The following is a 13,170-nucleotide window of genomic DNA, read 5'->3' as shown; positions in this document are numbered from 1 at the left end:
GGGACCTAAAACCCGAGGTTCTGGGCTCGAATCCGGCTACTCTTGTGCTCACCTTGAATTTTTTTGGATTGTTTTTTCTTTTGTTGGGAAATTCATTTGGAAGCTCTATGGCTATGAAAATTTGGAGAAATTAGGCTGGAATTTCCTTAATCTAGGTTCTAAAGTTCATAAATGCTATTTAGGATTTTAGAGTTTCCAGAGCTTTTCAAAGAATTTTCCCTATTTTTTAAAGATTTTGTGTGATTTTTCCTAAGATTATAGGGCTTCTAGTATTTTTCACAAATTTCCATTTTTTTTGGATTTTATGGAATTATTTTTATTTTTTGGGAGTTTTTAGGGTTTTATGGATTTTTGGAGATTCTTTAGACAATTTTATGGTACTTTCGGGGGAAATTTATATAGAATGAAGTCCGAGGTACTTTAAAATTTGGTTTTGCGTTATCTTAATAACTTTTATAATTATAAAAATTTGGATTTATCTAACAGTTTAAAGCCTATTTGTTTTGGTAAAAATTTAGCCTTCAAAGTCTTCTAGAACGTTTCAGAGGCGGTCGGGGCCATTAGGCTAGCACGAAAGTGCGATCTGAGCCACGACTTGCATGGCCCATGCGCAATACGACTTCACTAGCACGGGGACCATAATGTTAGTTTTATGAACAATATTGCTGAGGTAATAACTTTGTAACTGTATATCGCATTTGGATATGTCTTGAACCTTTAAAAAAAAGTCTTGACCTCCTCGACAAATTAGACTTTTGGGTGAATTCGGATGTGCTAAGGGGTCCATGAATCTATAACCTCAAGGTGTCGGTTTTAAGGTTTTAAGGTTTCAGACTAACATCCAGGTTGGTCTCCTATTTTTATCAGCCTCAAGGGAATGTAGGATTACTAATTTAAGATCTTTAGATAGGTTTTGGGTAATTCGGATTGCTAAACTACGGAAAATAGTACTCTAAGTCAACTAAGTTGTAATGTTCTCCTAGATTCAAAATTACAGGTTTCTAAGAATCCTATTAGCCAGAACTTCAGAGGGGTTTCTACAATGCATTGTTCAATACTAAGAGTACTGAACAACATATTAATGAAAAAGTCTTGTTTTGTACAATTAATACCGACTTATATCAAAGCAACGAAAATGTTTGGTACTGCAATACCGAACACTAGTTTCTGAAATTTAACGACCTACCTAATTTAAGGATATATTGGGAAAAAATAAGCTAGAAGAAAGAGATATCTACGTAAAATCTAAAAATTTTGGAACATTGTTTAAATGAGTAATTATACTATGAGACCCTCTCACATCCATGTGTGCAGGATTTTAAAAGATCACCATTAAATTTAACACAGATCTATAAAAAAGTTATCACATGGGTGTGGGACTTGACTTTTTTAAAGATCTTACCAAATTTAATGGTAATCCTTTGAGGTCTCACATACATGGATGTAAGATTACTCTTTTTAAATAAACCTTAAATATTCAGATAACAACATGGATGTCCCTAAAACAAATGATAGGAATATCTCGTCTTCTCCAAGTACATGATGAAGCCGGCAGCCAATTACTAGCAGCAACCACTTGCTCGTCCCTCTAATGTAAGACAGGGAGGGCATCCACCGAAAGGGACTGGGAACAAATTTTTGACCATCACTGGGAATCCTCCTCACTCCATAATCCACTGCCCTCTCTCTCTCTCTCTCTCTCTATAACACAGTTGAACCTCCGACTCAAATACTTTTTCACACGTTTACATGATATCCTAGTTTTCAACGCTATATTATATTGGTTTCCCTCTCCCCTCCTCCACCGAGTACTCCCATCTGCGGTTCTTCAGAATATATATACACAGCCATCAATCCAAAAGGAAAACTACCTCCTCTCTCTTAACCAAAAAGGAGGCCCTCTCTCTCTCTTCCCTCAGCTAGCAAAGCTCAAATTATTTTAGAATGGGTCTGGAAGTCCCTACCGTGATTCCCACGATTGATTTCTCAGGCGATGTCTGTGATGTTCGCCGTAAAGTGTTGCAGGCATGCGAAGAATTTGGTTGTTTTCAGGCTGTATACAACGAAAGAGTCTTGCACCAAGTTCGCGGCGAATTGTTCGATTCCATGATTGAATTGTTCAATCTCCCCACCGAGACTAAGGTGAAGAACGTATCGGAAAAGCCTTACTTTGGATATATTGGGAAATCAGATATTATTCCTTTGTATGAGAGCCTAGGAATAGAGCACGCACACTTGAAGGAATCAGTGCAAAGCTTCACCGATTTGATGTGGCCTAAAGGAAATCTTCAATTCTGGTAAGACAGACGAGAACCCAAAGAAGCCCAATCTCTCTCTCCCTTTGTCTCTCTTTGCATTTAATCAATCAATAACTTTTTCTACTAATCATAGCCAAAAATAAATAAATGATATATTGCGATATATATATATATATATATTGTTCCAAGATGCACTATTTCCGTGACTCAAAAACTTTTTTTTTTCATATTCATACATTTCGATGTCGAGATGATTGACTAGAGTGTTTTTTTAACATTAAAACTACATTTTCCATATATTTTTGAGGTACATCTGTGATTCTACATTTTAAGGTTGCAACCTTATATAAGCTTTTCTCATATATATATATATATATATATATATATATATATATATATGTGTGTGTGTATGTGTGTGTGTGTGTGTGTGTGTGTGTGTGTGTGTGTGTGTGTGTACGAAATGGGATAAAATTTAAGTTTTGAATGAAACTAAGGTAGTTTGAATTTTTTTGACCCCAAACACAATCGGTAATTTTTCAAGACAATATTTACTCTTTATTTTTCAAGACAATATTTACTCCTTACTGATAAGATAAAGTACATCATCTAAAACACTATGGGGCAAAAAGAGATATATATTAAAATTATAAATAATATTTTCTAAAACAAAATACAAAAATTCTTACTCTTCTTCCTTCATTTGCAATCTTCTCTTCATTTGGTTCTCTCATCTCATTTGGGTCTCCTTTAAATTCCATTTGTCTCTACAATATCTTCTCATTTTTGCTATCAATATTTTTTCTTTCTTCCTCATCTCAACTACTATGATTTTTCTTCGAGGCTGGTCTTTATCTTACGATTTCCTATCCCGCCTTACATTCATTTTTCTCCTCCTCATTTTCTTTTCTCTTGCTTCTTCTTCTTTTCTTGTTTTTTTTTTGACAAATATTTTCCTCTTTCTCTCCTTTTCCGATTCATTTTTTCCCTTGTCACATTGTGGTAGTACCATTGAGCTCCAGCTAAAAGTCACAGCTTTCATTCTAACGAACTCTATAAAAAAAAATTAACTCTTTTAAAAAATGGTTAGAGCATATAATCCTCACTTATCTAATAATAATCATAAAATAAAATTCTCTTTTTTTTCCATCCTTTTCTTTCTCATCTCAACGCATCTTTTATTACTTCGTAATTGCCTCCTCGTACCCCAATGTATATACATTCAGACTATTCCAATTATAATATGTTTTAACTATATTATTTTGCTCGACAATACCTGCACAATACTTTATAATTCCTTTTTTTAAAATATGAATACCATGTTCTAAGAATTAAAGGATCCCTGCATTTTTATAATCAAACAAAGTCAAATACTTTTGTTTACTCTTTCTAGAATACCCCGGATACCGTTTTAACCCCTGCACATATCATGTGTTCTTAGGATTTTTCACATCACATGCACATCACATACATAAACTTACAAAGATTGTACAGTAATAGAAAATTTTACTAGTAGAGGCATTTTTTATCATTTAGAAAGGTCGAATGGATATCTTTATAAAAAAATAGTTGAATTATATTGGTAGTTAAAAAACAATTCATACATGTTGTGGGTGATGTCACACACCATGTCGGTGATTTCATTATTCACTTTTATTAATAAATGTTTTTGTTTCTATTAAGAATTTCTACTTTACCTTTGACTAATTACTTAACCTACCCCTTGACAAAAAGTTACTATACTATAGGATAAGAGTATTTAAGTATCAAAAAAATGTTAGAGGACTTTAAAGGTATACAATATGAAGTGGTGTAGCTTAACAAAACTATATATATATATATATATATATATATATATATATATATATATATATATATATGGGTGCGGTTTATATAGATCCTAGGCTCTAAACAATCAAATTAAAGCCTACCTTCAAACCTTCAAATAGTCTCGAGAAATGTGGTTTCACTACTGGAAATCTTTGTGATAGCCTTAAAATATATTTTCATATTTATTTATAAATTTTAAAGCTTCAAAAATAGTATATATCGACAGATTTATGAAGATTTATGAACACTTGAAAATCTTGAAAATTAATAGTAAAAAACTGCGTTACTACACTATTTCCAAAACTTAAAATCTATTTTTTTCTCATGTCCATGCATCTTGATGTCGAGATGATTAATTTGAAGATATTTAGACATGAAAACAACCACTTCTAGTGAAATTTTGAGGTGGGCTCAAATTTGATTGTTTAGAGCCTCGGCTCCGTGTATATATATATTAAAATGTAGAATTTTAGATGCACCTCAAAATTTTAACGGAAAAGGTTGTTTTAATGTCGAAAAACCACCTAATTGATCATCTCGATATCGAGATATAAGAATATGAAAAAAAATTAAGATTTTGAGTGCAAGAAATAGTGCATCTTGGAAACATTATCTAGACCATCTATTTTCATAATTTCTATACTTGATTTTAACTATTTTTTGAATTTAAAATTTTATAATTAAATTAAAAATAGAATTTAAAATAATTTTAAAAAAATTTGACACAATAATTATATATTATGATAAAATTTAGAGGTGCGTCGTAGTTGGATTGTTTTAAGTTGCGACCTCATAGAAACCACACCCATATGTAATTCCCTTCCGACTTGCCCAAAAAAAAATTCCATTCCTGCATTTCTCATTTTGACGTGTGGTGTTAGGATCCGCCAGGTGGCCTGATCCTAAAATTAGGGTGCAAGCTACACAATGCAGTCTGATGGCTAGGCCGGGCAAGGCTTGGACTAGGGCAGCAGGACTCGGAACATTTTCTCCTTATTGTTTTTTTAACTTTTCTGAGTGATTTGCATGTGGATAAAGTTTTTCTTTCTAAAATACAAAATGCTTCGTAGTTAGAAGTTACAAGGGAGGTCGATCAATTCATTGTTTTATTTTTTTTAAAATTGCACCTCAATTTGAGAAAAGAATCCTTTTTTTATTTTTTCTAAAATTGCACCTCAATTTGAGAAAAGAATCCTGGGCTTTTTATTTTATTTTGTTTTTTTTAAGGTTTTTCTTTACTAAGCTAGTGGCCCAAGCTTTAGGGTAGTGCCTTGCTAATGATCAAATTAAGAAAGAAAATATTAAAAATCGGTTCGATGATGTCTTCAAACTGAGGGACAATTTCATAAAAAATAAAAAAAAACATGTTGCCCAATCTTCTTTGCAATTTTTACCTATAAATGAAGAATTTTGTATTTTTGAAAAGGTCTTAGGGTCCATACTCAATGTTTTTTAGTTGTATTTGGCCTGGCCCGGTCTTCATAAGCCTAAGGCCCTTTGGCTTGGTCTGAGTTGGCTAGGAACTTCAAGGACAAGGATTAGGGCTGCAAGGCCGGGCCCTATATGAATGACTTTATGGATTCCATTCTCCCTTTCTTAGGACTAGCAATAGGTCAAGCAACCAGGTCGGCTAGCCGTAAAAAAGTACGGTCTAGGCCACAAAATGTTACCCGAGTCCGAGCTAGGGCCATTGCCATCTCTACCCTTACTCTTTCTATCTCTAAATATCTACTATAATGTATTTTCTAAAGGCTAATCATTAACATGTCTTACTCCACTTATATATTTATTTCCTAGGGCTAATCATATGTAGTACGCTTATATATTTATTTAGTACATGGCAATAAAATACATATATATTTAAGTGATTGTAATAAAATACATATATATTTATGTGATGGTAATAAAGAATTTGAAGGAAGGTGGAGGGAGCTGTCTTCATTAAAAGCCTAAACCTTGCCGGTGTCCCACTTGACCTGGGCATGTCTAGCTGGGTTTGTCTTGTTTACCCAATCCCTTTTTTTTCTTTATTTCTCCACCACAATACGCCAAGTTTGTCTTCCCTCTCTCTACAATCGATGCTCTCTCTCCAACGGTTCTTGTTTCCTTTGACATTGACCCCTCTCCATCTCTCTCTACCATCCTGGCTTTTTAGGTTTTAATTTTTTAGGGTATAGCTAGGGTTGGGCTTGGGCTAGGGTGCCTTTGCTAGGTCCGGGCCGAGACTTGGCCTGAGCCAAGGTGTCTTTGGTCCTTTTAGCGCTAGGCCTGGCCTAATCTAGCCCTTTAAGGATTAATGCTTCTGACTCCGGCCCATTGCCAGCCCTAATAAACTTACGTAGTTGGGATGGTCTCTTGTTAAGAAAGCATAGTGTTGTCATTTTTCTATTTAAATCTAACGTCAAGTTGTTGTGCCACTTCCAAAATAAAATGCTTAATTAAAGATCAATAGGGTAATTAGATAATTTATTTGTCTTGACCTAGAGTTTAGACTTTGTAAGGTTTCCTTAATTTCCTAATAAAAGTAGATGAATTGGTGCCGTTTAGCAAGGCATGAAATCTGGCAAAGATGATGTGGCTCCACTAGACGACACAGGTTTACGCAAATAGAATTTCTTTGGATAAGTGGGTGTTTTCTATGTGGAGTGTTGGGGGTCGCTTCCACCAGGGATCCAGGGGACTGGCAACCTGGCCTGGTGGGGCTGTGATGTAGGGAACCTAGGAAACCCTTAGTTTTCCTATTTCTTAACCTTAGGAATGATGACGTTTATATGAGGCACTCTCTTTGACTCTAGTAATAAGGAGCACCCTTAAATTTTGTCTAACTGAAAATGTAGTTTCGTTGCGAGAAACCTATGATAGATTGAAACTCTATTAGTCAGGACATTTAAAATTCTAAAAAGAGCACAGATCGAGCAGATCTATAAAAATTTTGAAAATTTTGAAAATACATGGTTTAAATAGTTTGTTACAATATACCATTTTGAAAACCTGAAAATTATTTTTTCTTCATACCCATATATTTCATGGTCGAGATGATCAATCAGAAGATTTTCTATTGATAAAATACTCTCTTCTAGAGAAATTTTGAAATGCACCTTATTTCAATAAGTTGGCATCTTATGTAAACCTTTTCTGGTCAAGAATCTTTCCCTTAATGATCCAAGTCCAATGAAACTGGTGTAGGCCAAGAATTCGGATTAAAATAAGGTATTTGCCCCTTCTAACCTACTCTAAGGGAGTGTTTGATAACCACGTAAAGGGTAGATAAAACTCTGGTATTTGCCCCATCTCACCCATACTATAATATAAGAGGTCGTACTTGCACCTCTTAAAAAAAAACCATAGTCGTAGATATTATCACCGCGCATTGAGCAGATGATCGGTGACAAAGAGAGCGCTGGGCAGAAATGGTCGGGTCTTAGTAGTGTGACACCTGCTATATCACCATCCATCATTCGAGGATGAGGCAATGATTTTACATTGCCGTCATTGTTTTGAGTGGACGCATCAGAAATGGAGGGTGGAAGATTTAATAAAGCGAATGACCTAATTTGCCCCGTCATTAGTATCCTTTCATTGTTAATTTATTATTACTGTAGAATTGATCTCTCCATCAGTATTCATCACTTAGTGGAGTGGTGTCCTCTGCCTAAACTATCATCTTTCCATGTAAGGTATTGGGACTCTCTTCGGCCAAGGAGCTCACTCTTTCACCAAGGTGAGTTATTCAGGCAATCTTGAGTAACTAACTTGAGTTATTTGGGCGATCTAAGTAACTAATTTGAGTATTTACTTAATGTATTCAATATTTTTGAATGCTCAATGCCTCTATTCTACTACATAGTAATGTTTTACTTAGGATTATTTCAAATAATTAAATAAAGGAAAATTTGAAATTTTTGATAGAAAGAAAATCATTTATTATTTATAATGGAGGATGATATCATCGTGACATCACCCACATGGAGCACTAATATATTTTAAAACCATTAATAAATCACACTAAATACTTATCCTAACACTTCTAATTGTAAAAAGTGGCATTACTAAAAAAACATTTGTATTACAAAACAACGGTAAATGAATGTCGAAAAAAGTTGAGTACATAAATAAAATACCCATTTATATGAGTACCTTAACATAACCTATATATATATATATATAGCCCCAACAACCATAAATGCGGCCAAAGGCATTTTTCTTTACAAACAAAACAATTGTAGGGAGTGCACCTGCCTCAGGTCTCAACTGAGGTCGAGTGACTCGGCTGAGTCCGAATGGACTCTTCCAAGTAGTCGGAACACTTTGGATGTGATGATAGTTTCCCTTCAATCTTATTGTAATTCATCTTTCTTTTTGCTTGACAGCGAAACCGTGAATTCATTCATCAAGGAAGTGTGGGAAGTGGAGGGGCTGATTAGGAGGATGATAATGGAGGGACTGGATGCCCTAGATCTCTATGAATCACATGTAAAGAGTAGCACTGCGGTGTTCAGAGTTATGAAGTATGATGCACCTTTGCCCCCCCAGTCGGCTCTAGGACTCAGCCCTCACACTGACAAGAACTTCATTACACTGGTCTTTCAAGACAATGTCTCCGGCCTCGAAGTTCTCTCTAAAGATGAAAAGACTTGGATCCCCATAGCCCCTTCTCCTCAATCCTTTGTTGTCTTCATTGGTCAGTCCTTCATGGTAAGAATAATCTGCAGCTACTTAAGCATAGGGAAATTTTACTGTTCTCTTATGGAGTTTGAAAGAACATAAATCCATAAAACATCAGTGTTCCTTACACTGATGAGGATGGTGATGGAGATAAAAGATAGAAGCACAAGAACATGGCATCTCCCTGTTAGTATCGACATCTTTGCTTCCATCACCATCAATCATTTCAATAAATGTTAATAAAGCTTATGATTCTGGTGATTCCCCAATCTTCAAAATTATTTTGCAGTGATTTTCAAATATGGGTTTTCTATGCATATATAACCATGAATTGACAATGTTACGAATAAGCCACAAGATAATGATTGAAAACGTACACTATAATTTTAAGGAAAAAGTTTATATAGAGCCATGGCTCTAAACAATCAAATTAAAGCCCACTTCAAAATTTTAACTAGAAGAGATAGTTTTGTTGTCCAAATATATTCAAGTTCATCATCTCGACATCAAGATGCATGGACATGAGAAGAAAATGGATTTCAAATTTTAGAAATAGTGTATCTTGTAACGTATTTTTCGACCGTTAATTTTTTAGATTTTTAAATTTTTATAGATCTGCTCGATCCGCGCTATTTTTGAAGCTTTAAATTTTTTTAATTAAAAAAATATATATATTTTAAGGCTAACACAAAGATTTTCAGTATTGAACCACATTTCTCAACACCATTTAAAGGTTAGCTCTAATTTGATTGTTTTGAGCCTCGGCTCTATACAAACCACACCCTAATTTTAATAGCCATAAAAACCATCATACTTGTCAGCAACATCTAGGGAAATCATGTGGATAACGATTCAAAGAGAGGAATGAATTAGAGCAGGGTTTGCTGCCTCTCTATCTACGATTTCGATGGATGATGATGATCCTATGGATTATAGCTTACTTTGCTCTCGGACTAGTGTGTACAATTGGACGGGTATGTTTGAGATTCCTAATATATATATATATATATATATATATATATATATATATATATATATATATATATATATATATATATATATATATATATATATATATATATATATATGAAAAAGATTACGTACGCCCATGGGCGTACTGCTATAGCAAACGCCCACGGTCCAGATTGAATTTGGGCCGTTCGGACGATTACGGATGTCCGGTAGTGTTTGAATTTTAATTTTTTTCTACAAATCCAAATTAATTGAAATTTTAGGTGTGTTTTCTTCAAAAATATGCGCATCTACCAAAAATATCAAAAAAATATTTTACATGAAATAAATTGACCAAAATACCACTAAAATATTTCAGAGGTATTTTGGTCAATTTTTGTTTTTCGAATTATTTTTTTATATTTTTATTAGGTGCGCCTTGACTAGTAGAAGACACTCGTAAAATTTCAAGTGATTTGGATTTGTAGAAAAAAATTAAAATTCAAACACAAAATAAGGTTATGACCGTCAGATCTACCCAGATTGATTCTGGGCCATTGGCGTTTATTGTAGCGGTCAGCGAGTCGGCATACAGAATCCACTTATATATATATATATATATATATATATATATATATATATATATATATATATATATATATATATATATATATATATGTATATATGGGAAAAGTTTATATAATGTTGCAACCTTAAGATGTAGAATCATAGATGCACTTCAAAAATCTATCGAAAATGTTGTTTTAATGTTGATATAACCCTCTAATCGATCATATCGAGATCGAGATGTATGAATATGAAAAAAAAATTTGTTTTTAAGTCTCGGAAATTGTGCTTCTTGCAACACATCATGTAGACTGTCCATTTTCAAGATTTTCATATATTTATAGATCTACTTGGTTTTAAACCATTTTTTAATTTAAAATTTTCTAATTAGTTATGAAAATAGATTTTAAGATAATACTAAGAATTTGTTAGAACAAAATTACATGTTATGATAAAATTTTAAGGTGCACCTTAATTGGATTGTTTAAGGTTGCAACCTTATAAAAACCGTACCCTATATATATATATATATATATATATATATATATATATATATATATACATATATTAGGGTGGCGATTTCATACTACGGTTGTATCATAGTATAATGCAACGACACTACTTGAAAACTATGTTTGTGTTATTTGTATGACCCAAAATTTTGCACACACACTCTTGTCATCGCAATAATCAATCCAAAAATAAAAATTTCTATTTGAATCCTAGATATGGTCAAAACGGTCTCTTCCAAACACGAATATATATATATATATATATATAGATATATATAGATATATATATTCTTTTGCGTTGAAAAATTTTGTTGGGCTTTGTAAAGCCAAGTTTTTACTACTCCAAAATATTTGACCCTAACATACCCTTGTGTTTTGAAAAATGACTTTTGAGTATAATTAATTCATGTATTTGAAGAAGGGCATTTTTGTTTTTTCAAAATCCAACCAAAACTCAATTTCAAATTTAAGAAGATTCTTTTGACATTTTGAATGATGAGTGGATCTCTAAATCAATTTAAAATTATAAATAGGGAAAATTACATACATATTTGTTATACTTTGCGTTATTACGGATTCACCAAATAGTTTTTGTTATTACATGTCTGTCATTCTTTTACCTTTTATAACGTAATTTTTTAAAAAATATGACTTTACCCTCCTTAAGGTTTTTTGGAATTTTACAATTACATTTTCGGATGTTGGCAATGCAAGCTTTCTGAAATATGATATTGTTCAACAATAAAAAATACATTGAATTCGGATGTTGAACATCCAAAAAATCTTTCAATTCGATTGTTCAACACCCGAAAAAGGCTAAAGTCATCTTTTTTTAAAATTTATGTTATGAAAGGTGAAAAACGGATAGACATGTAATAACGGAAACTATTCATATCAGTAATAATGCAAAATATAACGGATATATTTGTAAGTGCATCTTATTGTCAATAAATTTAAAATAAGAATCCTAAATTCAATTTGTTCTCTCCCTGTATTATTCAAGATAGAAAATATATACTGGGCTTTTTATCTGTTCTTTTTTATTAATATTATAAAAATGTATGGGGAAATATCATCTTTATTTCAGGCGTGGAGTAACAATAGATTGCATGCTGCACAACATCGTGTGATGATGAAGGGAGATAAAACAAGGTTTTCGTGTGGATTGTTTTCTACACCCCGAGATGGAATGTTGGTAGAGGTACCTACAAACCTCGTCGATGAAAAGCACCCCTTGGCCTACAAACCATTCATTTTCTTGGACTACCTTAACTACTTCTACAAGGATAGTGGACTCAAGGACAATGCTCTTCAGACATTTGCTGGAATCTAAATATTGCATACTACTAATTATGGGAGAAGACTGGGTCATCCACAATATAAGTTGTTTTTTTCTTTTGTGTTTTCTTCCTTTCTCTTCAGACATTTGCTGCAATCTAAATATTGCATACTACTAATTATGGGAGAAGACTGGGTATCCACAATATAAGTTGTTTGTTCTTTTGTTTTTTTTTTTTTTTTTTGTAAAATGAATGAGCTTCATTCATGCACTTTGTCATCACATTCTTGGTATGTTTGCGATGTTGCAGTAGAATTTGGTTCCACATGCAAGCCTTGGACTTCAGTAATTTTTGCAAATAGTTGATGGAGTTCTATTTAGATTTGTCCTTAAAAATAATAAAGTATTTATGTTCAGAATGCACTCAAAACTAGGTGTTCAGGGTAGCACGGCCCCACTATTTAAATGCAATGTTATATGTCATGTCATGAGACCCGGATGAAGTTTCTATAGGTCCTAGACTTTCTGAAAATGAAAGCCCGTGCTATGTAGCATCTATAATGGGCTGACATCTGCGACGAATACTGAGAATGTTTTGGGGGCATCCAGAATCCATTTTCCATCCACTAAATTTATGGGTGGCTTGGAGCTTATTTTTCGGGCACCTACAAGTATTCTTTAGACACTAAAGTTGACACCTTCCCCTTTTGGCATTGCCTAATGGGAAGCAGGGCAGTCTTCCACTTGCCTGTTCAAGCACGACGATTGTTCTGGGAAGACAACTTCCTTCGGCTCATGCCCTTTCCCATTGGGGATACCCGGGAAGGCCTTTTCATGGACGAATATGCACTTGGGGTCGAGAGGACCCCAACCACTGATTGGGAACATCCGAGCATCCTTACTTCGTCTGAGAGTGGGCAACCATCGGTTTGTTGAACCCTACAACCCGCATCGCTTCGTTGAACCCTACAACCCACATCGCTTCGTGAAGCAACATCGGATGGACCAGCATTGTCCCATCTTCTACAACTTCACTAGGCATGGGTGCTGGTCGAACCTCCAAGTGAAGTCAGCATGGGATTCCAGTACCCTGTTGGGTCAGTCTTGTAGG

General features: G+C 33.9%; 1 protein-coding gene across 1 annotated transcript; it reads left to right on the top strand.

The window, feature by feature from the left end:
* Positions 1-294: 294 nt before the first annotated feature.
* Positions 295-12,391, top strand: LOC18444795 (putative 2-oxoglutarate-dependent dioxygenase AOP1.2). Its single transcript, XM_011628966.3, has 3 exons — positions 295-2,297; positions 8,456-8,780; positions 11,868-12,391. Exons 1-3 carry the CDS (start codon positions 1,945-1,947, stop codon positions 12,111-12,113), a joined length of 924 nt encoding a protein of 307 aa, XP_011627268.2. The 5' UTR covers positions 295-1,944; the 3' UTR covers positions 12,114-12,391.
* The last annotated feature ends 779 nt before the right edge of the window (positions 12,392-13,170 follow it).

The sequence above is a fragment of the Amborella trichopoda genome, chromosome 5, assembly GCF_054954075.1.
Source record: "Amborella trichopoda isolate Santa Cruz 75 chromosome 5, AtrichopodaSantaCruz75HAP2 v2.0, whole genome shotgun sequence".
In the NCBI taxonomy this organism is placed as follows: Eukaryota; Viridiplantae; Streptophyta; class Magnoliopsida; order Amborellales; family Amborellaceae; genus Amborella; species Amborella trichopoda.
Note: the sequence above shows the minus strand (reverse complement) of the source record. Positions and strands in the feature narration are given on the sequence as shown.